This window comes from Papilio polytes, unplaced genomic scaffold (genome assembly GCF_000836215.1).
Source record: "Papilio polytes unplaced genomic scaffold, Ppol_1.0 DF823991.1, whole genome shotgun sequence".
Classification (NCBI taxonomy): domain Eukaryota; kingdom Metazoa; phylum Arthropoda; class Insecta; order Lepidoptera; family Papilionidae; genus Papilio; species Papilio polytes.
In genome coordinates this window covers 2,680,375-2,703,702 of record NW_013525213.1, presented here as the reverse complement: position 1 = coordinate 2,703,702, position 23,328 = coordinate 2,680,375, and the positions used below count along the sequence as shown (strand labels likewise).

At 35.8% G+C, this 23,328-nt stretch overlaps 3 protein-coding genes across 3 annotated transcripts; all 3 read left to right on the top strand.

The window, feature by feature from the left end:
• Nucleotides 1–5,940: 5,940 nt before the first annotated feature.
• Nucleotides 5,941–10,004, top strand: LOC106101289 (uncharacterized abhydrolase domain-containing protein DDB_G0269086-like). Its single transcript, XM_013280455.1, has 6 exons — nt 5,941–6,148; nt 6,219–6,591; nt 7,377–7,474; nt 8,382–8,522; nt 9,145–9,312; nt 9,795–10,004. The coding sequence occupies exons 1-6, from the start codon at nt 6,044–6,046 to the stop codon at nt 10,002–10,004; spliced, it is 1,095 nt and encodes a 364-aa protein (XP_013135909.1). The 5' UTR covers nt 5,941–6,043.
• A 1,177-nt stretch (nt 10,005–11,181) lies between these two features.
• LOC106101334 lies at nt 11,182–13,798 on the top strand. Its single transcript, XM_013280517.1, has 2 exons — nt 11,182–11,412; nt 13,601–13,798. The coding sequence occupies exons 1-2, from the start codon at nt 11,221–11,223 to the stop codon at nt 13,754–13,756; spliced, it is 348 nt and encodes a 115-aa protein (XP_013135971.1). The 5' UTR covers nt 11,182–11,220; the 3' UTR covers nt 13,757–13,798.
• A 505-nt stretch (nt 13,799–14,303) lies between these two features.
• On the top strand, nt 14,304–23,214 carry LOC106101288. The gene is made up of 12 exons (XM_013280454.1): nt 14,304–14,469; nt 14,889–17,143; nt 19,768–19,872; nt 19,962–20,002; nt 20,113–20,416; nt 20,888–21,262; nt 21,361–21,438; nt 21,512–21,581; nt 22,271–22,347; nt 22,629–22,769; nt 22,835–22,954; nt 23,114–23,214. Exons 1-12 carry the CDS (start codon nt 14,447–14,449, stop codon nt 23,212–23,214), a joined length of 3,690 nt encoding a protein of 1,229 aa, XP_013135908.1. The 5' UTR covers nt 14,304–14,446.
• Nucleotides 23,215–23,328: the final 114 nt, after the last annotated feature.

Here is a 23,328-nt window from a genome sequence, read left to right as displayed (position 1 = left end):
ATTTCTAAATAGTCATATGAACAAGCTGTTCCCGTGCGGCTTCATCCGCATGAAATTATAAATTTATTATTTGCATTTGTCAAATTATCAATAGCAAATGTCAAAATGACATGACATGACAAATCTTGGCAATCTTGCTTTCTTGATGTTGGCAGCAACTTATGGTCTCTTTCCTACATTAGGGTTTTTATTCCAAATATTTACATCCTAAGTTTAATGGCGTGAAAATATATAGCCTAAAGCGTGACATAAGTGTAGGGCTTTTTATTTAAAAAAGAATTATTCAAAAATATGGTGTAATTGCTGACATCTTAGGCAACAAAGAAGTGTGTGTTTACGCTTTATTACAATAGTAGGCATAGATAGATTAAAGGAATAATCACTTATTTACCTACAAAATGTAAAACAAGTAGGTAATGTCTAAATATATAGGTAATGTGTAGGTAAAGCATAATAAAGGTAATTTTTAAATGTAGGTCAATCAAATCGAAATGTCATTTTATGGCTTTAAGCGACGGTGTTCTGGAAAGGGTATGGGGGGTGTGTTAATATGCAAACCACCATCGATAATACAATTGCATAAGCTTTACTTTTTATGGAAACCTAATATGTGTTGTATGATAAATTAAACACTTTAAAACATAGAACATACTCTAGAAGAATACATAGGCTACTTACTAAGTTATCTTAATTCCACACGAAACAAGTCACGCTAAAAACATAGTTTAGAAATAAAGAGTCATGTCATGTCAATCTAACAAAATTTATTGTAACTAGTGTATATAGAATTATATTTCAATTTAAAAACGTACGAGGGTCATCTACCTTTGGGTTAGTGATAAGCAAAAAAACCCAATTACTAATATTACTAACATTTGCGAAATAACGCATGATTTCGATGATTGGCTTCGAATAAAAACAATCAAGTCCCCTAACATACCACAGCAAGCTGCAAGCTACAACAGACTCCAGAAATTTGCACCGTCTGATGCAATCCATTGTCTGATGGCCATCTTACGCAATTGTTTGTTGTCTTAACAAAACATACACGTCGGTATTTCCCTTGAAGAACTATTCGTATAGCAATCTCATTTGCATACCGTAGTTAGACGTAATAGGTCATCTAAATAAAAGAATTAGTTTAGGACTTAGGACTTAACTGTATTAATTCTAAGAAAATGGATATTTGATAAAAAAAACTCAGTTAATTGTGTCCGTTGTAATTACCAGGCAAGCATAAAATACAATTTGTTGCATTTAAGACATAGATCGCGGGCCACGGGAGCTGTATATGGCCGTCGAGGGTGCGCCAGTACCGCTACACCGTTATCCTGCACGGGGAGCGCAGCACCTCCTCGCACTCCCCCGGGAGGGTCAGCAATCTCCCCTCCCCCTACCGTTTGCTGGCACACATTCTTTATTAAAACTACACGCCCGCTTATTGTTCGTTGAACGGTCCATTAAGTACTGTAGTATCTAATACATCTTTGTATTTATGCTCTCCTGGTATAAAAAAGAAATGATTTCTTCGTAACAAAGAAGATTTTCTACGTAACTTCTCGCGGTCAATTTTCATTGACGCCGGGACTAAATTAATCATATTTAAAAATCAATTTCTACTTGTATTAATTTTAATTTTTATATAAGACTTAATACCGTGTGTATTTGATGTCATCTACATACAAAGTCTTGGTCTTGTGTGTAAAAAAACAAAGCTATTAAACGTTCATTTCAATCGCATTGTATTTCCACAATATAAAAAACTAACAATGCCTTGAGGTCACGTACGTAAACTAGTTTTTAAAAAATAAAAAGAGATCCGCAAAGCGAGTTAAAAAACTCGAAGCGTCGAGGTTACGGACCTCCGCAAAGGGCTACGACTTTGTACGCAGCGAGCTAAATTTAGGCTAGTGATGTGACATTGTCTCTACTTATCGGTTTTAAATTTACGATACATTTACGATAAAACTTAATATAACAGTTTCTCATATTCATAAATAAAAAAACAATCAAAACGATTAAAGACTGAAATAAATAATTGTTATGAATTTCATTGGGAATCAATAAATCAATCAAAAAATATGTTTGAAAATTCTAGTATAATGACATTTTAAAAAACTAATATTTCTCAATTAGAATAATTAAAGTTCCAACAATTATACAAATAAATGCCGAAATGCCTTATTCCAGAACAATTAAGGTTAATAATGTGAAGACGTTTTTTGTACGGATATGTCCGTATGCGATAATAAAAAGAAAAAAAAGGCGATGGAAATAAGCATAGAGGTTATCGACATCCAGTAAGTGGTTATTTAAAGAACAGGACGAACTGAAATTACTCCTTACGTTAAGCATTGATCGATAAAATGTTGACGCGTAAATAGATTCATTGGTTACTTTACGAAGAGCTTACTATATTTATCACATTTATATTTAAAACACATTTATGTGTTAGCTTTCGCCCGCGGCTTGCTCCGCGTGGTAATAAAAAAAAAACGTAGCCTAAGTGTTCTTCCAGACTGTACCTTACATCTATACCAAATTTCATTGAGATCCATTCACCAGTTTAGGCTACAAACTCTAACAAACATCCATCCATATATCCATCTAAACTTTCACATTTATAATATTAGTATGACGATATTGTAAGTGTAATATATCGTGATATCATTAATTTATCGACAGACTAAAAAGCATCCCTATGGATTTAACCAAGTAATTGAATTACACACTCAATGAAGTACGTGAGTTGACCTAGCACCTTCTGAGTTTGACCTTAACTTTAAGGGTCACCATCATTCGATAGAATAACATCTTTACTTTAGCAATACCTATCAGACAAAGTTCTCAGTTGCGTATAAAGTTCGTAGCTCTGAACAAATACTATGACCGACTAAAGGGATGTTGCTGTCATTGGTTTGTTTTTCTATCCGTCTTGTGACAAGAACTTGTCTAACGATGCCACTCCCCAACAGATCAAAATAAACTGTTTACATCTTGACAGACAAGTGCCGGTCCTACCCACTTTCCAATTTCACATGTATTTTAACAAGATTTATGACAAACAGACTTGTCTGGTAGAAACCCTGTTTTTGTTGTCAAAATGCCTTTAATGCTGTCAAAAAACTTATAGTTTTTTATTAACAAGAAAGTAACATATAATCAACTATAAGTGTCAATGATCCAGGAAATTCTAACTAACGTTTGTAAAAACAGTACATAACGCGTGTTAGATTAGTACCGATTGGCGGAAAGGTCAATTATAATTAAATTCTAGAGCGCGGGGCGGTCCGCGACAGATTAGTTATGAGGGTAAAAACACGTGCCTGTTAAAGGAAAACTCGGTAGATTTTAATTCAACAAACTAAAATACAGTAAATATTAATCGAGACAAAAATAAACATCCAATCATGGTTTATTCCAATCTCTGTAAACAATCTTTCGAGAAGTTTTTGATATGTAATATGTTTATAAAAACAAAAGGAAATCGGTTTTATATCGGAACCACATTAATATAGTTTGAACAACATATTTTATTGACTGAGCGTGTTAAAAAAAACTCACATCGATCAATAACACACGACCATGGTTTTACCATAAACAAGGAAACCATTTATACATAGTGTTTATTCAAATGTAAAGACAAAATTAAACTTCATCTTCCATCATCACTCGTTAAACTTATCACCGTTTCGATTAATAATTAACAATGTATTTGACTTTTACACAAAGGTGATACGAGTCGTAATACATCGATAAACATAAATCACGTTATCATTTAGTTACGATATATTAACATCAACAACATTACCGATAATGCATTTGTAATATGTATCAAAATAATTAGTAAATTGGCCATAATTAACTAATGTTCTATAAGTTATTGTATTCAACGAAATTAATTATCCGATAAAAAGTACGGTTTATAAAGGACATCCCTATTTTTGATGTTTCATTTTAGTGTGTTCGGAACTTACAACCCTGTGAGTTAAACAAAATGGCGACTGTGTAACCACCGAAGGTAGCCGCTTAACATATTTTTATTTGAAAACTGCAAGCCAAGTTATTTGAAAACGCCAATACCAGTTAAGTTAAAAAACGTCCATTTGTATATTCAATCGTAGCGTAGAATTTGTAAAATAGTAAAAACTTTAAATATGTACATTTAAATGTTTATGTACGTTTGTAACTAAAGTGGCACGTGTAAACTATTTCCATCTACATAGCTCTAAGTTCTAACACGATGGAGTGCCAATAAAATTGCTTACGTAACGCTATAAAAGAAACTTTCAACCAGAAAAATATCGTTATAGCCAACCTGAATGTTTTAAAAAAATAGTCACTAGAAAAGTTATTCTTCGTATAATTAAATATCTTAAATAGTCAATAAATACGACGGTTACAATATCAATAAAATATAATTTATTTTGAAATAATGGTTTTGTAAAATTCTTTATTTAAAAACCGGTATATCAATCGATAACAGCAAGCCCATCCCTAGAACAGGTCTGAAGGGATTGCAGGCTGAATTCAGAGTATTGCCACACTATATTAAATCTAATCGTTTAATTTTAAACCAAAGCTCTTGATAATAAGGACTATATTCGCATGACGTTTAGAACGAACAGCTGTAAAATCCATAATACCTGCTTGAACCAGTACTTTTACTAAAAAAAAAATTCATCCACCTTCATACTTCAATTTTTACCTGACATTGAATTTCTAAAACATATCAGAGAACAGCTGATTCTATTCTTACCACGTTTGCAAACTAAAGACACTGACAGGTTTAATTTATTACACATCTAAATCCTAGGTTCATTGCTTTATTTATCTACTATCCTATTTATTTCATAAAATCATATGTAATATTGATATACCCTTCACAAATAATAATGTACAAAGAACTAACGACATCCCATATGGTTCAATGTCAACACAAAATGGTCGCTTTACAGTGTCGATTGGTAAATCTGTCAAACTTTCTAAAAACCAGCAACGATATGGAATAAACGATTGTACTAATGCATACTGAATATTCCATTGACCACTTCCTCTCGGCCATTTCTCTGCATGTTGCATGCATCATTTAAAAATAAAACAATGATTACCTTTTTAGCAGCAAGCGTTTTCGTCTAACTCCAATAGGGAACACCTGCGCTATAATATAACACTACGAAAATCGTGTCTTTTTCTCTTCAAATACATTATTGCACTATTCACAATGTGTCCGAGGACGAGCAAACGCTGTCCAAATGTGATTTTTTCAATAATTGATGCGGTAACGTAAAGCGAGCGTCTACACACCGCCCGCTTTAGTAATGAACTAAAAAATGTCAGCTGGCCCAAGAACGTTCTCATTCGTAAATCGATTGAAAATCTGTGAAACAACCTCTAAACTTTCCTTCATCTCTTTCGCGCACGTATCGTCTCGCTCGCACACGCAACTTTAAATCTTAGTTTTAAGATATTTAGACGCATTGTTTTATAGAAATGAATGAACATTTACTGGTTTTTAAGCATACTTTACAATACTAGAATGGTATTTATCAAAATATATTCGAGGTTTTTTCAATTGAGATCATATGTTAAACAAAGAGATATGTCAACAAAAACACTGCTCTATTGACATTTCAGGCCTGTCCTGATTGGACTGCGCACAGCTGTTTTTGACGCTTTGTTAATTCTACGTTTTAACACTAGATGGCAGCACATTCTCATCAACAACAGTTTACTAAGAATAATAATTTAATTGATTTATGTAAACATCTTTTTCTAAATTGAGGTTTATAATTTACAACTGATTTGCAGAAACTTGAATGTCAATTTAGTTAGTATTCTTTAAAATATGTTTCTTATTTGACTGAACAATTTAATGAATATGGAAGCTATTTTGACTGTTACCATAGTAACGTTCGAAAATGTAAACACATTGAAGTTTGTCATCTATTGTATTGAAAAGTAAAATAAAAAGGTGACTAATTTAAAAATAAACTATTATAAAATACAAGGAAATTAATATTTAAAAAACAGGTCATCAAAGATGGATTCGCAAGAACTTTTAGCGCGCGAAAATGAATTTAAAAAACTAAACAAGGAGTTGGAAAAGAAAACAGAAAGTCTTATGAAGGAAATAGAACATGCTATGGTATATTTTTTAATTTCTTCTAACATTACCTATAAATTCATAACGATATCTAGTTATTTCTCAATTTCAGCAAAAACCAGATGTATTTGCAGATCTGCCACATAAATTAAAATTAACACCTTCACCTAGAAATATAAAAAAACACTGCTGTGATACACGAACATTAACCCCACAAAGTGCAGATAAACAGAAAAAACTTAACCACCCAATACTAAACAACAAAGAAAAAGAGAGACTTAATCACCAAAAGGCAAATACAGAAATGAAAAAGACAGGACAAAATAATTGTGAAATCTCTGAAAATTACTATAAAAATACAGTACAAATGTGTCATAATTGTATGTTTAATGAAAATGGTTCTTTAAATAATGATATAGAGTTCTTACATGCCTTTGTTTCTATTAATATTGATGACAAGATATTGCCTCAAACATTTTTGAAAGGTAAGAATAATAAATATATTTAATTCTGAAATTATTTCCAGTGCTTATGCATATAAGCAATAACAAAGATATAACAAACTAACATATTAGTAATTACTAGTAAGAAATTAAAATATGGAATTTATTAAGAAATGTTCAGTAGGTTAACTAAATAATAAATTTTGTTACAACTGTTTTAATAGATTACTATTTTAATTTTTTAGATGTATTATATATATTATCTCGACATGAAATTTCTTTAAAAACATTGATTTTTTATTACAAATACCACAATTTCATTAAAAGTCAAATTCAGATTGTGGTATTGCTACCATAGTTATTTTACATTAATATTTTGTTTTAAAACGCAGAGTAGTACTTCCCAGATTTATTCTTTACATAACAGATATTTTTTTTAAATCTCCATTTGTTTTATCCAATCTTTAATCAATAATTTAAAAAAAAAACTTTAGCACAAGTCACATACTATTGATAAAGTTGCTCATGATCGCCGTTAGATGGCGCTGATTAAATTATACGATAAATTAAGGAGTAGGCAAATAAATTAAAACGGTTAGAAATATTTAATTCTTTAAAGAGACTACTACTAAACATTTAAAAATTCAAACTTCGATTTTTCTCTTTCTCCTCCTAGATTTTTTTTAATATGATAATGTGGGCTTAGCTTCTTAGTTAAATGTCCATTTCGTTCTATCCTCGACATTTTGATATCAAACTCGACAATCGCCCACAATATTAATTGTATAACTTATATGTTAATTTGTATTATTTATGGTATGTCCTAGAGCGTGTGTCTGTGGAACGCGTGTGCAAATTCCTAGCGGCCAAGGTGAAGCTTCTACAGGAGCAGGTCGACAAGATGCAGGCAGCTCTCGATAAGCAGGTACAATCAGGGAATCTGAACGTGTAAAATATTAATCATATCGCACCTTTAGTCATAAGAGGATATAACCATCTTTTTTACTTTTTATTATAAACGACATCATTTTCGCGAGAATATGACTAGTTCGACAAGCGTCACAATAGAATGAAAACAAAAGAGATAGCAAAACGTCTTTCTCTCTCATCTCTAATCTCCTGTGTAAACAAGCGAAACTGCAAACGCAATTTCCCAAAAAACTTACATTTTGAGTTAATTTACTTCCTTCTTAGGAATTCCTAATATTACCTAACGAGCTATTGCCCGCACCTCGTCCGCGTAGTATTAGAAAACATACGAACTGTATAAATTACAAATAGCTACGTATCCTTCGGGAACCGGACACCTCGGGGATGAAGCTTATCCCATGTGTACTCCAGACTTTGTTGTATATCTGTGCCAAATTTCAATAAGATATGTAACCCTAACTATTCCCGGGATAAAAAGTAGCCTATGTGTTCTTCCCGACTATGCTCTAAATCTGTGCCAAATTTCATGGAGATCCGTTCAGCCGTTTAGGCTACAAACGCTAACAAACATCCATCTATCCATCTATCCATCCATCCATCTAAACTTTCGCATTTATAATATTAGTAAGATTAGTAAGATAGGCTTTTGTACGTGTTTATATGAAAAAAAAACTCGGTCAGTGATACATATTTTATTATACGTAATTCCTTTAGCTGTTGATATTTCTTCGCATAAACAAATTCACTGCCACCTAATTGGTAATTAGTTTGAAAGTGGAGATTGTCGTGCAAGGAACAAGGCAATATTTACGAAAGTTGTACACTGCGGATTTCCGCGCCTGTACCTCTGTCTGTGACCTGTGACGTCACACACGGTAGCTTAGTGCGGGGCTGCGTTGCAGAGTGCGCAGTGCGCGGGGCACCTGGCGCAGCTGGCGACGCTGGAGGGCGCGCGGCTGGCGCAGCTGAGCCAGGCTGCCGCCGCGCGCGCAGCCGCCGCCGACGCTAGAGCTAAGTGCGCCGCGCTGCAGGCTAACTTAGAAGTGAGAGACTTTAAAATATTGCATGTTGGAAGTGTTTTATTGTAATTCTAGTTTAGCTTTCGCACACGACTCCGCGCAGTATTAAAAAGTAGCCTATTTGTTCTTGCAGACTGTCCTCTATATCTATATCAAATTTTATAAACATCTCTTCAGCAGTTTAGTTGGTGGTTAAAATATTTGAACTTTAAATTTCAGTAAGATTTCCTACTACAATCGTTAAACGATATTTTTGGTGTAAATTTAGTAGATTTGTATCTACAATCTCCTTTAAAGTCTGCTCACGTGACCAATAATGGAGTCTGCGTGTGTCAGTGAGTGTAATATATTTTTGGACGATTAATATACTTGTAAATAGCGTAATTAAACACTCAGAAATACTGATCACGCCAGAATGGGGCGCTTTTCTACGTCTAGTGTTGTGTCAATCCAGCGCAGTGCTTTTTTTGAGACTGATTTGTCACTGTTTGCCTTGAAGAGGCATTTACAGCTTCACCGGGCTTGAGGTGGCCGAGCGCAGAAAACGCTTAGCCTAAACCTCGTTTATGAGTTTGAAAGCTTCCTCAGGAGCCTCGGCTCGGGCTGTTATTTTGTTAGTCCAGCATAGTACCGATGAACAATATAGGAGAAGGAGCGTCAGTGGTCGGAGGCAGTGGCGCAGGCGGGGAGCGCGGCGGGGGAGGCGCGGCGCGCGGCGCGGCGGGCGGAGGCGCTGCGGGGGCGGGGGGAGGCGCAACAGCGCGCCCTCGACACCCTCACACGACAGCTCGAAACTGCCAAGATGGCGGAGAAGGTAGTACTAGTAAGGTCTCTAGCAATGATAGCTGCTGAACCTATGGTGTGCTCGGCAAGGTTTCGTCCCATTGATTTCTAATACAAAAAAAAGTCGGTCAAAAATGAGGTGAATTTTGCATAAAATATCATCTTTTCGTACGCTCTTCTGTTCAATAGACGTAGGGAAGATCTACAACCTTCTAATTTATTGCAGAAATTAAAGCGATGTACGTTTAGAACTATTATTTTTTCTGTTAATGTTAGTAAGTTATGTTAATTCACTTACTTTTTTAATTTCATGTTTTATATTCATAAACTCTCTAATTCTTAATAACTATCATACGTCATCTCAGTCATCACGTCCTTCTAGATCATATCACGCAATCCATCCAGTTTTCTACCACTGCCTTTAGCGGTGTAAACTCACAACTGACGTCTTTCTTGTTATAAGCAACTTATCCCCATAACATGCCCAAACCATGCTTACTATAAAACCGACAGGAGTTGCGGGACGCCAGCCGGGCGCTGTCGGCGCAGCAGCAGACGGCGCGGGGGCAGCTGGAGGCGCGCTGCGGGGAGCTGGCCGCCGCCGCGCGCGCGCACGCCGCGCTCGCCGACAACCTGCGCCGCCAGAACGCGCTGCTCGCCGCGCACGCACACCTACACACGCTAGAGGACGACTACACGGCCTTCTTGAATAAAGATTTATGATTACAACGTTCTATTTATTTATTACTATTGCTATTTCTCCGTCATGGAATAAAAAAAATAATAAAAAATATAGCCCATGTTGCTCACAGATAAATAACCTTTCTAACAGTGAAAGATTTTTTAAAATCGCCCCACTAGTTTTAGAGTTTTTCCAATACATAGAAAAAGTCAAGGATACAAATCTTCTCTTTATAATTTTAGTATAGACTTCGACAAGTATTATCTCTAAAGTGGTTCATACAATATTGATATAAGCTGATTGAGTCGTTTATAAATAGAACGAACATTCGAAACCTATACAAATATGATCGTAATACCAGTAAATGGTAACTCAATTAAGATAGATGAGCTGTAGCTGATCTGTAGATCAGCTTACGGTCCATTTATGGAACAGACCACTGAAATAGCTCACAGCTAACCTCAAGGTATACCTGCATAGTTATGATGAGAGTTTTGAGTTAACTGGCAGTTCACAGCTTATTGACTCATAGTTACAAACAACACTTTGATCGGTGAACTGCAAATTTAGTTGTTGGACCTGAAATTTTGGTCAGAGCTAAATGACACACGCAGTAACGCAAAATTACTAACTAATTTATGCTGAATAAATTTATCAAAACTTTTCATAATAGCAACACAAAAAGTGTATTTTAGTTCGTATGTTGACAGTGAGATATTGAATCTAAGTGGGAAGGGAATATAATTCTATAACTATCTTTACGTTTGTAACATCCTGTGTTATCTAAGAATGAATATATTATGACTGTGATTGTATTGTACAGCTGACTAACATATTAGATCACAGCGCGATGCGTAATGTTAAATGTTATTACTTGCCAGTGTTGCTATACCAATGTTTTAATCTCCACAATGACATTTTATCTTAAAATTCTGTTAAGGCTTTAGGCTTACATGTTAAATATATGCAGATAAGTTCAATATTATCTACAAATAGATACATTTTCGTTAACAATTGAACACTTTAAAAAATTCGTTAAGTTAAATTATGAAAAAAATAATCTATTTTCGGACAGCACTCTTTGTAGAAAACAAAGATATTTTAAACATAATTTAAAAATATGTATATTACCCGACAAAAAGTAGGCAAAAACTCCCTACATGGCAACCCTATTCAAACCCAAGATAAACTTAAGCGACCTTTGATAATCGAGCACAATCGTGTAGACCAGAGTGACAGGCGCACAATCCCTTCGCAATGAAGACCATAATCTTATTAACAATTTTGACCACTTCACTGCTGTGTGTGGGCGGTGACCACCTCGTGATAGGCAACACTGCGAACAGAGTGGTCCTCGCTGAACACAAGAGAGTCGAGTACAACGCAATACCATTCATCAAAAGGGTGAAATATTTTTTCTACTCGTCACCAGATAATAAAGTTATTCAGGTATGTAAATACTTATGACTAAAAACACAATTATATTAATATAAACTCCATAAAGCTTAATATAAAAAACAGGAGTTAAAACGACCGCAACAATGTCGTTGTAAGAATGTTTATGGCCAACAAGATCAACGTGGAGTACTGAAATGTGCTCCCCTTTCTTATTATTTTTAAACCTATTAAAATAGAATTCATTTTAATTTGAGTCGATGGTCTTGGCATTATAAACGTTTTGTCTCTTAAATTGTTGGCCATAATTTTTACTATATGACCAAGCTTTTTACAAATCAGATCCGTTAAAAATGCCTAAACGAATGCTTTTAAAACCAAAAAAAAGTGAAGTAGCTATCGAATATTTTATTACTTTAATTTGAAAATTATGTTGTATTTAATTAAACCGATAATTAACCCAAATTATGTTAATTACATTTTCCTCTATAAAGTAAGTAAAATGGCCAACTAACCGCTTTATCATAAATAGGCGAAGAAATTTCTAGGAAAACGATATCCGAAGTACTCAGAACTGGCAATTATCAGTTTTAATAATAAATTGTGTTGAAATCTTTAAGAAAAAATAATCATGCTGTATTTATTAGTTTATTCTTGTAACTGATAGTTACTGTTCAGTTAATATTTCAACTGAGCATAAAATTGTATGATTCGTAGTATATCTGATATCTATTTAAAGTTTTTCGTGTCTCTTATCGACATTGACAAAAATAAAATTTCATAGAAATTTTTGACCTCGATACTTTCTAGCCAATTTTCGTGCTATCAATCTAAATATACTATTGCTTACACCAGAAAGGGCCTAATTTTAGTCCTTTTCCCTTTCCCCCCCTCTTCTTAAGAGGGAAGGGTGGGAAGGAAAAGTGAATTTGACGATGGAAAAGACGCATAAAAAGGGGAAATATCCTGATTTTTTTCGTCTTCGCCTTCGTTGATTAAGGCTAGGCAACGCATTTGCAATTGCGTATACTTCGCCAGACCGTCAGCGGATCAAGGTGCGCTCTTGCACTTTTGCCACCTTTATATATATATAAAGATATAATAGATAGCCCCGTCAGTTAAGGACGAATATATATTTATCAACATGTCGGAAGTCCTCAGTAATGATAAATGTTTTCAATTATTCACAATTCATTGAAGTGCTTAGATATCTAGATGATTCAGGTCGTTTTAAACAATGAGTTGTATATAGCTACTATATTCCGTTTTGATTGTTGCATAACATTCTATAGTTTTACTCGTATTATTGTAACAAGCGCCGGATATGAGCGGCGCAAAGCTGTGGGACGTTCACACGTGTAGATGAACATTTGCCGGGAATCTTAGCTGTATAAAGTACCATCTATATCTCAAAGTAATATTATAAAGAGGAAAGATATATTTTTGTATGTATTGATATAATTCAAAAATTACTGGGCTGATTAAAAAAAAAAAACTTCACTATTAGAAAGGAAATTTATCTGATAGTAATATATTATATTATTATTACTAATGTTGAGAAACTATTTTGATAGTGGTAGTGCCCGCTTTAACATCTTAGCACGAATGGGCCGGCACGCCCGGTGTAATACCACGACCACACAGAAAACAGGCGTGAAGTGGAAGCAATTCCGTGTTTCGTCTGATGAGTGTGGTGCCGGAGGCCTAATTTAAGTCCCTTTCTCTTTACCACCCTTTTCTTATAAGGAGAGGTTGGGAAGAGGAAGTGGATTTGACAGTGGAGGAGATGCATAGGAAGGGGAAATAACCTCTTTATGTGCGTCTCCTCCTCCGTCGTATAAGGGTAGGCAACGCATCTGCAATTGCGGATGTCTATGGGCAGCGGTCGCTTCGCCATTTTGGTGGTTTCAGGTAGCCGCTTGCTCGTTTGCCACCTTATGTTATAAAAAAAAACTATTAATAAACAACATATTTCTGGACCACGGAGTTAAAAAATCACTATGTTTTAACTTTATAAATAGTAATTTCAAAATATATTCGTAAACAAGTTGAAATGACATAGATTTCTGAGAACCCTGAAATAATAATCTTTTATTAAAACTTTCTGCACTTTAGAGCTCCCGCGGCCGATAACTGAAAGTCACACACACTTTATTTTATAAATGAATTCGTAATGCACTAATTGATTACACTAGCCAATATAAAAACGGGAGAAGTTCAGGATTATCCATTGTATTTGCAGGGAATCCAGGCGCTGGACACGCTGCACAGCAAGGCGTCCATCAACATAACCGCGGGCGGCGTGGGGCACAGTTTCGTCAACATGCGCATGAAGAGCGAGCGTGGAAAGGCACTCGGCTACGATATCGGCATTTACGTCAACCCGCAGTATCAATGATAAACTTAGTTGTAATTTAAATTAATAAATTTTTGATTAACATGAATTTTTTTACACCCTTTTTAGCTACCTTGGGTCTTAACCCTTTCCCTTATAGCTTTAAAAGTTAAAAATAATTATGAACTAAAGGCCTATGTTTGTGGTCTAAGTAAGATAGATGACAATGTTAGAGACGTATAATATAGTCAATTTTTTTTACAAGGAAACTAACGTATTTTTACGTTTATAGTAATTTAAGTCTTCCCCTTTGTACACTTTTTATACAAGGTATTTTCCACACGAAGGGAGGGGGAAGGGATTTGGAGAGGGATACATACGTAAAGGGAAATATCCTCTCTCTGTTCATCCTTTCCTTTGTCGACAACATTGATTGTTTAAACTTCTACTCAGAATGCAGTCGAGTTTACTGATCTAAAGAAACTTCTTATGTCTGACGCGTCGTCGCTCGTGTGTCTTCGCCCTTGGCGTTACATAGAAGATAACATAAATACTTTTTATAAAAGAAGCGATCAAAGTGACATAAAGAAGTAATTCAAACTGACGCTGTCACGGAACAAAACAATTGCAAAACTATTGACAATCTGCAATTTATATAAAAGAGTTGTAAAAGTATTGGTATGGGTTTATTTTGTTAAGTTTAGCTTTATTTTATGGTATCATGCTCGGTTTGGATTACTTAGTACATAGCAAATGTTATTTTTCAATTTTTTATGGTGAGTAAGATTTTAACTTTTTAAGCCCAAATGTAAGGTGTCAAACGATATACGTGGGTAAAAATGTGGCGTAAATCTAGTAATTATTTCAAATAAGTTATATGCATATTTACGATAAACTCTTTAAAGTATAACATTGAAATATCGCGTCAGTGATCACAGTAAATATGTACCACAAAATATTACTTCAAATGTTTCACAATATGGTGGTGACAGGGCAGGGGAGGGGATCTTAGAATTCGTATTTGGAAGTCATTTAATCCTTATGGCGTATAAATATACTTGTTGCAACAAATTTTGATACTGTATTAAGTCTGACAATGTTTTCGTGTCTTGTCTGTGCAATCATAGGTCTATATAACTAGTTTCTTATTCATATAAAGATTATAATACACATTTAATTAGTTCCTTGTTTCCAGCTTGTTTTACCTGATGGTGCTTGTTGAAAACCACACAATATCTAAAAGTATCGCAAAGGATGATGAAATTATCAATGTAATCGACAGTATTCATGATTTAGAAAACGATAAAGAACACGATGTTAAACAGAATCGATTTCACATTAGGAATGGATACCAGGAGGACATCAACTTCCACAAGTCATGGACACCCAAGTACACCAAGTTAGATTCATCCCTCTTGTCTTCCGATAACATTAATGTAACTAGATATGTGCAAGTAACAGGTAAGAGCAATGAACCTCTAGTAACTAAATCGCAACGAAAAGGCTTCTTCGAAAGACTAATAGACAGACTAAAGGGGAAGAAGAAGAAGCAATTCATCTCCAACGATATGATGGCGAGAATTCGGATACAGAGCACAGCTCCGAGGGCCCAGAAGCACCCGGTGAAAGCTGACAAGAGAGATAACATTACCAAGGACAACGACAAAGGTTACTTGCTGCTCAAACAACGGAGCAGAAGAAAGAAACGAAGCAAGTTGGACAAACGACAAGGTGATTTTGATAAGAAGACGGTGCGGAAAGTTATAAACTACGACAGCTCTAATAGAAGTTGGGCAAATACCGTAAGCAGTGATGAATCGCCAATAACTACTGATAAATTAAAAAAAGGCAAAAGACATTTATCCATAAACGATAACTACACCTGGAGAAATAACTTCCCATTTACGACGATGAAGCCGAGCCAACAGACCTTCACGGAGGGCAATGATTTATCTTTGACAGAATTGACCACTAAATTAGATCATCTAAAAGAAATATACAACATGAAGACTGATCCTTACACAAGTTTAATGTCCGTTATGATGAATCCCAACGGGCCGTACAATTTCAATAAATTCACAACACCACTGTCCGAGGACATGGACAAATACATGGTGGAAACTTCCGAGATCGAAGCGATATTGAACAACATCAAAATGAACGCAATCGAAACTATTACTAAAGGATTCATCACCGAGCTCGGGATGATTCCGTTCTCTTACAGGAGTACTAAATCTGCGACATTTAAAAATAATATGAAACGTAATTTAAACACAAGTCGCAACATATCAAACTATGTTAATGTGGACGAACTGAAGAAAACGTTAACAAAGGTAAAAAGTCAATTATGTAAAGAAATTAAAGTTAGTGAGAGCGTTATAAGAAACGAAACTAAATATTGGTACGATAAACTACGAGGCTGCGCGAACAGCGCGAACAGCGCCCACAGCGTCGCTCCCTCTGATAACACTAGTAATAGAAGTGTATTTATCGATTACGATATATCTAGAAACTCCCCAATGCGTTACAAAAAGTTCTCAGCGATAAACTATACCGGAAGTATTCGTGACATAAACGACACCTCAGCGCAGCCTCCCGATGACGATGATTACGACCTGATTACTAAGTCTGAGTTACTATTAAAAGATTTTTATCAAGAACGTCCTATATCTTTACACTCTAAAACTAAGAGCGGTGATCGAAACTCCGAGCTCAAAACTAATTCCAGTAGAAATGAAATAGTTTTAACTAACTTGCAGAGAAAGACGTCGGAGGACGCGGCGAGCTATGGCGTGGCGGCGGACACCAAGCAGCACGAGCAGTACGAGACCGAGGTGGACAATGATAAGCCTCTTGAAAATATCGAAATCAACACACAACCGACAAATCCTATGACGACCGACTTTAAAGATTTAGCTGAAAAATTATACTACAACGATTATGTGAACGGCTACAAACATTACTTGAAATTTCAACAGGAGCAAGGCGTGCAAAACTACTCGAATTTAGTTCGTTATCAGGCGCACAGACACCACAGCGTCGATGACATCGGCAAGTTTATACTGAACAAACTGCCGACGGTGCCCAAGCGGTACAAGAGGGCGTTCTATGATGCCGCTGAGACTACCGAGGACCAAGACATATCGACCAAGAGCGAGGAATCTTGGTTCAAGAAACATTTTTATGTCTTTATCGATTCTGGTCAGCCCAAAAAGTACCATTCATCGCAGACTGTGTCGCTGAGACCCATGATTACAGAAAACAATAAAAGCAACAACAAATTTGACTCGTCCAGATGTAGCGCCACTATTATGAGCGATAACGACAATCTGATAGCCACCACCGACCAGCAGAGGCAGAGCGAGGACGCAGACTTAGACCAGCTGGCGAACGTTTTAAAAATGTACAAAACTCAAACAACATCAGCATTGGAGAAAGTTTTAAAGCACGGTAAGAATAATTTCGTTCGTAACTTTACTACACTATTCAGTGTATCAGTATTATGCAAGTATGTTTTTGTTGCAATAAAATTAGGAGATTAGAAAAGTTGGAAATTACTAATTTTAATAGGAATGAAAGTTGCATTGCTTTGATATCTATTGTTGTTTAAATTTATAATAAGAACAGAAACCTTCTTGCTTTGACCGATATGGTTTATTAGTTAATTGCTAAATTTTGACGATAGGTCTGAAGATGGGATGTGAGAGCAATAACATAGCCGAAAATGTAAATACAAAACTTTATGATAGGAATGAAAAATATGATGATAAATATGATAAAAACACAAGCACAGAGGTCAACATAGACTTACTGCTAGAAAGTGTTCTGCATAGACCCGTCCGGAACTTGCAAAATGACGACACTGATAACGAATACCAACTGTATCGCAGTTATTTGCCAGATCTCGAGTTGGACGCCTTGAAAGAATTGTCGTCGGACCGGCCGCGGAAAATGAAAAAGAAATCAGGCAAGTTCGCGTATGTGGACCTGAACGTGGTGACCCAGCCGACCGCCGTCGTCAACCTGAGGAACACCGGCCATGACAGCAGGCTAAGAAAGTTTTTAAACCATCTTCGTTTCCGATTTCACAAAAATAAGAAAAACCAAAAGTCGATACTAAAGAAGCGGGATTCACCGCGAACCATAAAGAGTTTAAATCCATTAAAGAAATTGAAAAAAATGTTTAACGTACGAATCGATGGAAAGCCGGATGTAGTTTTGAGCAAAATGTTCGACTACGATATGCTTGATACTCACGTCAATCAGTTCAAGTCTATGAAGTATAACAAGCCGCCGCCGAACCTAGACGATATAAAGATGGATATACCGACCGTAATCCCGGAATCTTCTAAGTTAAAGAGTTTTACAAAAGACCTGCCCTTCAAGACCACGGTACCGAAAAAATATTTCCCACATACTAGCTGTGTCGAAAAAAACGATGTTCCATGTGGTAACGAAACTGTAATGACAGGTGAGTTACAGTTATACGCCTTATATTAATTTTATAAAGACTTTCTTCTAAAGAGGTAATCACAAAAGAATTGACCATGGTCCTTTAAGTTTACATTAAAATCGAAAAATGAAGCACCAAAGAATCAGAAGTTTGAAAAAATAGACTTACAAATGCTTCAGATTTGAGTACACTATAAATATAAAATATCTCGAATTAAGTAATTGTTTAAAAATAAGACGTTTGTTTTTAGAACCGTGTCCGATACTTATGACCACGAAAGTCACTCCGCCGCCGACATCCACGATTTACAGAACGCTAACTGGAAGCGCACGAAATAGACCGGACTTCAACGATGCTGACTTTATCAATATTAAAGTAACAACCGTCAAGACGTTGAATGATTACACAACTCAAGGTATATACGACTACGCAGTATCGCCGTACAAGGCAGTCAGAAACAAAATAAACGACATTAATCTGATACGAAGATTCACAGCACTTGTGAGGCCAAACAAAATGGCTAAAGAAAATCTACAACGTATTTATTTAAGTTCAATAAATTCCGACGACGAAATAATTGATACAGGCAAATATAAAAACAATGGAATAACACATAGCAGAATACTCCCCACTACGGAATCTCACTTCTTTTCTTATATTCAATTGAATGATGATAGCCAGCCTTTCAATCTGGACAACTCGAGTACAGCCGACAATATTGTGCGGCAGGCGCAGCTTGTCACGATGCCATTATACGAGGTGTCTCCCAGGATGAAGAAACACAGACTAATCAGCAGCAAAAGGAGGAAATTTTCAAACTCGAGAAGAAGATATCAAACGACGCCCAACTATCTAAATGATTTAGAAATGTGGCACAATGATATATTGGATTCTGATAAATATACGACTTGGCAAAATATATTAAAGAACATCCAACAACCGTATATGTACAAGCCACCTGATATGACGGCCCTGAAAAGTGAACTGCACAGATTGGACAAATTGTTAGACATCAAGAAACCAGTAGGCGGGGAGAAGTTGAAGAGCAAAATAAAACAATTTGAGCAGGCGACTAAAATGAACAAGACATCTCCCAAGAACGCGGAAACGAACGAAGAATTTTTAATTAAAAAAATAGAAAAGAGTTATCAAGATAATCATAAAATCAGGCGACGTAACATCGCCGCTCACGATATGAATCCATTGTCGCGGAGTGAAGTGCGTCTAGAAGTACCCGGGTTGCTGAGCACGCAGTACCGCGGCATATTACATCCCAGCTTCTTCGTAACGCACAGCGTTCAAATTGAAGATCCCGCTAAAAGTAAATCTAATCCAGGTAAATAATAGGTGGTGCATTATCTTTTTTCTCATTACTTAGCCAACGATGTTTTTATACAGATTTTTAACGAAAGCTTGTAAGGAAACTGTAATCAATAACTTAAGGCTGCCTAAGAAGTTTCAATCCGTGCAGGCATAAAATCTTCTTTGCGCGACTTCATTTTCTTATTCCTAGAAAGTCAAGTGGCAATGTCACGTGCCATTCTTATAAACATACGAGCAGCTTATAGGAGTAGGGCTCTATATTTAAATTTGAGATATTTACATGGTGTATATTTTCTAGGTAATACGACAGTGAAAGAGAGCGCCACTGCCTCCGACGTTATGTTATTCGACACCACCTTGTTGGCTTACGATGACAGCTTGAACATATTAAAAGAAGTTCGAGGTACGTTTGTCTTAGATTTTATTATTTGTCAAGCTACACCAGACATGTAGAATAAAACAACTCATTTATTTATATGATCTTTGTTACAGAAGAAACTACAGCAAAGACTTCACATCATGCATTATCTCCTGTGAGTTTGTCTACTATTTGTAATAGTTATATTGATGCTTAATTTTAATTGCCTTTGGCCCCAATTGTTAATTTCTGAAAATTGTGTACAGAGAGTTATAAATGTTTTAGGTGAACATACTAACAAAACTACACAAGGTCCCCGAGCAACATTTCTCTACGCCTCTGCCGATGAGGAATGAAGATTTTGAAAATTTCCTACGTGATAACAACATCGACGTAAAGTCAGTCACCTCTCCTGTTTACTTTCCTTCGCCCGACAGTTTCAAGTCTGATCTGCAAGCGAAAGGTTCAGTTGTCGCGTTAGATCCCATTCTGTACAACCAGACAACAGAAAGCGTTCATGTGCTGGACCCAAAGAACGCAACCCATGCCACGAACCAAAGTACCACTGCAACGCCTAAGAGAAAACTGGGTAGGTATATTAATAATGAATTGGCAACAGAAATAGAAAATAAGTATAACCATGGATTCACTGATGATATTAAAAATAATATCAATGCTAAGAGGATCAAAAGAGACATTAAAGAACCTTACAGAGGCTCGCCTACGCTAGACTACCTAGGTGCAGAACTTTTTAATAAATACATTAAACTAAATCCTCTTAGAAATATTGGTAGGCAACATTCTCAGTCGACGGAATCCACTGTCAATTTTACAGCTAAAACGGACGATGAAGATAGCGAATATTTTTTTGATACTTTGGAAGATCAACTCAATTTCGGGAAAGTCGATACTCACGATATACTTAATAGTCCCACACTTGAGGACAATGAAGATATTGGAAACTTAGAGCACCAACATCTACAAGAACACAAATTAAAGCTTTCTCACAAATATATTGATGTCTTTCCCACTGAAAATAAAATAAAAATCAATATTTCAGAGCTGTCTAAAACGTTCTCAGAAGTGTTACCGATAAATAAAATGGACGACGGTCGTCCTAGAGCAACAACAGACAAATACAAGCTGTCCTACTCTCCCTTAGTGCACAACAACTTGTTGTATCATTCCAAATCCGATAAAAAACAAGAAGTACTAGGCAAAGAAAAAAATACAGCTGGCGACGCGTATAAACCAAGCAAAGGAAATAGCGACTTCATTGATCATTCAGATTCAAAGCAGAGTAAAAATTACTTTGATTACGATCTGTACACGAATGCAAAGAAAATGGATGTAACAACAAAAACATCGAAATATGACTTTATATTGGATGACATCGCTTCTAATAAAATAAAGGATAAAAGAAACGGCAAACATGGTTGGTTTTTATAAATTGTACTTCCTTAATTTCATTTTAAATGTATTTCTTTATTCATTGATTCAATGACCTTTGTCTTAATGATTTTTTAATTACAGATATCTCGTCACAGCGATTAAAAGTATTTGGAAACTCTGGTTTTTATTCCAAGAATATACAAGAATTTATAAGAGACAGTAAGTTGTAAGAATAAAAACTAACTAGTTTTAGAACGTTTTTCGATAAATTAATCCACCTTTCTTAATACAGGAGATGTGCTTCGGCGACCAAAAAGACGACGTAAACGTAAGAGGCGTCAGATGACAATCGACCAAGACAGGTGACGCTGTTACAATTTTTATTTCAAAGTTTCATAATTTTGACTAACAAAAAAGTGCATTCCAAGTTAATATATCAATATACTAAGTCCACTCTTGAAACTTTAGTAAAGTCCAAAATCTTCTAAATCGTATTCAATTGTGACATCGTCGACTTTCTACTCATTAAAGTGGAAATTCGATGATAACTCCAGCGACTACCTCTCCTTTTCGATGTCATTAATTACAGCTAGTACAATTCCACCAAGTATACTTGATCTGAATTTTAGGGAAGTACTTGTACTTCTTATATTGTTGTATTTTACTTGACATAGTTGACTTCCAGACATTTAGGATTTTTAGCCGCTCTCGGCAGATTTGTCCAAGCCATCCGTAAAGTGAGTGCTTGCACTTCCGACAGAGATGAACAAATAAAAGAATTGGTCAGGGTAGTCGAGGCCGTTGAGAACTTCACGCGACCCAACGTAATGATACACATCGACCTACCCACATACTACATGCCCGACACAAAGCGCAGCGGCTACACGCCGCTACCTAGTCCGCCAAAGTCGATTTGGAACGATTTCATATTGAAATATGTGTCGGGAATAGCTCTACTAGAGTTGCTAACTAAATTTGGAATACTGAAAACGGTGGAGCCGAGTTTTTCGGATGGCCTGGACGAGAGTGCTAACGCTTGTGGACTTTTTAGTGGAGTTGCCGAACCGCGCTCCGCGATGGATTTGATGTCAGGCGATCGTATCAGGAGGATACCCAGTGCTGATGCAGGTAAAGTGCATCCTAATAGTTAATTATAATACATTCAACTAGGAGCAATACAAACAGTCATTAACCTTAAAAACGATTATGGAGTTGACAATATATTTGCTAAATATGCTGCTGCAAAGGAAATCATTTAACTTATGTTGACGAAAGGAATTTTAATCTTTTAAGCTTTTTTAATCTAGACGATAGCAATCAAGTAAAAACCACTTAGTAAAGCAATAATATGGATATGTATAAACAGAGGTGTATACGGAAGTGATAATCACAGCTTCATCTTCTTCCAGACCGCAACGAAGTAGCAGATTCAAAAGCATCACAAAAAACAACAATGGAACCGAGGCGGGGCACCATCATATACGATCTGAAACAGCTGAGTCGACCGCGAGCTGTTGCTGTGAAACCACGCAGAGGTCCCTTCAAGAAAGGTAATATTGGTGAAATCAAAATGTTATTGTCATCGTACTTTTATCTAACGTTATCTAAATTTTAGGTACGTCTGTGTTCGCAATGGAACAGAATCAGATCGAGGTGTCAATCAACGATTCTATTCCAATCATTATACCCTCGACTACTGTCAGAAGATCGATGACCACAACCACAGCAACTACAAGTATAATATTTTATTTATCTAAATCTATTATACTTTCTTTTTATTAACAGATTAATTATTTTTTCCTTTCTATTCTTATTTAATGTTTTGTCGCTCAATTCTTCTTCATGGCTATTTTTTTCTTTTAATAAATTTTATAATGTGTCTGTTTGGACAGAGAGCATAGCGACAGTTCCACTAAAGTCGAGCCGCTCAACAACAACTACCACAGCGAAAACTACATTATGCAAGAGTCCGTATGCAACGAAGCGTGGAGATAAACCTGTTTGTATACTGAACTGTTTACTATCTTTTACCATATTTCTTTTGTATCTCATATTTCATCTGAAATAACTAAGGGAATATAAATGAATAGGGTCTTAATAATTATTAGC

What these genes read in the sequence shown, in the direction of transcription:
- LOC106101334 (XM_013280517.1), top strand. Translation starts at nt 11,221, where the DNA reads ATGAAGACCATAATCTTATTAACAATTTTGACCACTTCACTGCTGTGT. An exon ending in CAGATAATAAAGTTATTCAG is followed by an intron (nt 11,413 to 13,600) that starts GTATGTAAATAC and finishes TTGTATTTGCAG; the next exon opens with GGAATCCAGGCGCTGGACAC.
- LOC106101289 (XM_013280455.1), top strand. Translation starts at nt 6,044, where the DNA reads ATGGATTCGCAAGAACTTTTAGCGCGCGAAAATGAATTTAAAAAACTA. An exon ending in AGGAAATAGAACATGCTATG is followed by an intron (nt 6,149 to 6,218) that starts GTATATTTTTTA and finishes TCTCAATTTCAG; the next exon opens with CAAAAACCAGATGTATTTGC. An exon ending in CGCTGCAGGCTAACTTAGAA is followed by an intron (nt 8,523 to 9,144) that starts GTGAGAGACTTT and finishes TGAACAATATAG; the next exon opens with GAGAAGGAGCGTCAGTGGTC.
- LOC106101288 (XM_013280454.1), top strand. Translation starts at nt 14,447, where the DNA reads ATGTTATTTTTCAATTTTTTATG. An exon ending in AACGCCTAAGAGAAAACTGG is followed by an intron (nt 20,417 to 20,887) that starts GTAGGTATATTA and finishes TCAATATTTCAG; the next exon opens with AGCTGTCTAAAACGTTCTCA. An exon ending in TAAAAGAAACGGCAAACATG is followed by an intron (nt 21,263 to 21,360) that starts GTTGGTTTTTAT and finishes TTTTAATTACAG; the next exon opens with ATATCTCGTCACAGCGATTA.